Source organism: Fukomys damarensis, unplaced genomic scaffold (assembly GCF_012274545.1).
Source record: "Fukomys damarensis isolate Sample0158 unplaced genomic scaffold, DMR_v1.0_HiC HiC_scaffold_16, whole genome shotgun sequence".
NCBI lineage: Eukaryota > Metazoa > Chordata > Mammalia > Rodentia > Bathyergidae > Fukomys > Fukomys damarensis.
The window spans coordinates 52,314,443-52,317,140 of NW_022900928.1; the positions used below are offsets into that span (position 1 = coordinate 52,314,443).

At 29.7% G+C, this 2,698-nt stretch overlaps 1 protein-coding gene across 1 annotated transcript in view; it reads left to right on the forward strand.

The window, feature by feature from the left end:
• Dync2h1 (dynein cytoplasmic 2 heavy chain 1) overlaps nt 1-2,698 on the forward strand; it is a 318,483-nt gene that overhangs the window by 63,540 nt on the left and 252,245 nt on the right. The window contains exon 41 of the mRNA XM_033764303.1: nt 1,650-1,805. Within this exon, the coding sequence (XP_033620194.1) occupies nt 1,650-1,805 (156 nt within the window). The remainder of the gene's footprint in view (nt 1-1,649; nt 1,806-2,698) is intronic.

The following is a 2,698-nucleotide window of genomic DNA, read 5'->3' on the forward strand; positions in this document are numbered from 1 at the left end:
TTTTTTTTCAGCTTTAATTGAGTTTATTGGTACATTTTAGGGATACAGTACAGTTACATTCATTGTTGGGATCTTGTACCTCTACATGACAAGTCTTGATTCTCATTTTTTCCCCTTACCTCTGCCCTCCCTTCACCCCCTCCTCCCCTCCCCATCTACAAACACTTTATTTTCATCTTTTCATTCTCTCACATTTTTTTCTTTTCCCCTATTACCCTTCCCCTACCCATCCGACCTTCCCTACACCTTTAGCTCCTTTCTTCCCATTTCTAAATGTCAGTAATCTTACTAGAATCTTATGCATTGTTGCAGATTATTCACACCAGGGAAACTATTCGGTATTTACACATGTGTGACTTATTTATTTCACTTAGGAGTGTATCTTCAATATGTATCCATTTTCCTATGAATGAATCTATTTTCACATTCTTTATGGCTGAGTAATATTCCATTTTATAGAAAAACCACATCTTCTTTATCCAGTTTCCAACTGATGGGCAAATGGGCTGGTTCCAAGATTTAGCTATTATATCTTATTAAGACATTAGTTTTAAATCATTTTAATTTTCCCATTTATAACACCTTCACAGATTACCTAAAAATCTTAAATGTTGGAATGTCTTTATATTTTCACTGATAACCCATCTTACAGTTTCATTTTACTATGTCAGTAAATACATACATACATATATGTGTGTGTGTGTGTGTGTGTGTGTGTGTATATATATATATATATATATATATTATGGTACATAATACTAAGCTAATATAAGGTAGAAAGAGGATGAGAATTTATTTACAATAATTTAGTAAGCATTTGTTTTTCAACCAAAAGTAATTAAGTAATTGTATGTCACGTCAAGCATGATACCATAGAGATTTTGAGAGTAGTCACTTTTCTTGAGAAGGGTTTATTTAATGAAGAAAAAATGCCACATAAACAGATAATCACAATATAACAGGATGAAAAGTATAATGCTGTCTTATAGAAGAGTTTATAAAAAGGAGATCATACTTGATATAGAATTTGAAGCATGAATAAAAGGTTAGCATGCTGGGAAGACAATGGGTAGCTTCCAGATATGTTATGTGATAGTTTTCAACTTTTTTTGGCTTTGCTTTTATGTTATTATTTTAATGAAAAATTTAAATATATGCAAAAGAAAAATAATAAATAGCAGTATGCTTTGAAAATATCTGATTATTAATCTAACCAGGTATATCACCTAAGTCGAGAAGTTTTGTTTTAAAATTCTGCTTTTCAAAAAACTTCCAAATTAATTTTCATTCAGGTGTGCTTTTTCTAGTCCCCTTTTCTCCAAAGCTATCAGTTGAGTTCTTGCCTCTGGTTTCCTTTATTATTAGCAAGAAAAAATGAACAACTATTCATTTTGGAATAATGTTCACTTTTATATTTTTTCAGGTTTAGGAGGTAATCAAACCTTGTATTTTAAGATCATTTATAGCTGAAAATGTGTAATATTTTACATATATAATTGAATAAAAGACTTTCTACAGCTTTATTAGATGGCTGAATTTGAAGGTGATTTTTGAAAAGAGACAGTGTCAATTTGTATAATTTTAAGTTTACTAGTTAATATATATATATATATTCTTTTCTCTCCATACTATGGATTTTTAATAAACAGAATGACTATGTGGTAGAAACAAGTTTGGTCGGGACTGTCATGAATGGTTTGTCCCATCTACATGGATGCAAAGATCATGACCAATTTATTATTAAACTCGTAAGAGGACTTGGTGGAAATATGAATATGAAATCACGTATGGAATTCACCAAAGAGGTACTGCATATATAAAGTCTATTCTTTAACTTTATTGGCCCTTAACTGAAAAAAAAAAAATCAGTGCTTTGTAAGGAGAACTTTTAAATTTTGAAATTGTATATTAAGTGGAGCAATAATGGATTTATATATGTGCATGTGTAATTTTTCCTTTGATCTAATTTATGGTATTAGATATTATTATTAAAATATTATGAAATAATGTTTTTATAGGTTAAAGCTTTGAACTTAGGAATATGTTAGGCATTTGTAAAAACACTTAGCTATATGAGTATATATAATTATTTCGTACACTTTTAATATATTTTATCATTTTAAACCAAAAAGTTCAAGCAGTTAACAATACTAGTATAAATAATTAGTAAATCTTTAATATGCAAAGGTTATATTTTATCCAATTGTTTATAAAACTGAATTCTACACCAGAAGGGGTTTTCTGTTGTTCTCTGTTGAAATAATTGAACATGTATTCCTTTGGTTTGGTGTCAACATTGTATTCCAGCTTTTTCCATTTTGCTGCTGCTTCTGTAATAGTATCATTTGTTGCTTTTTTCTATTCCTTTTGCCTTTCCATGGCTATACTGGTATTTCTGTTGTTAGCTGCTTCTCATTGTTTTCATTCAGTGGTATTCAATATGCTTCTTTGAAGCAGAAACTGTCTTGTAAAAGTTCAGAATAAAGGTGTTGAAAAATAGCATTGGGCCAAACTCAGCTTTATATCTATATTACAGCTTTTAGAATGAAGGAAAATAATAATACATTGAGTGCAGTGGTGATAGCAGAATGAGCAGAACTAGGATATATTGGAAATGAAGGATTTCAGATTCCTACACTGTAATTTGTGAATTAGTGCTCATAAGAACTCCATTAAAACTTGAATATATATATATATA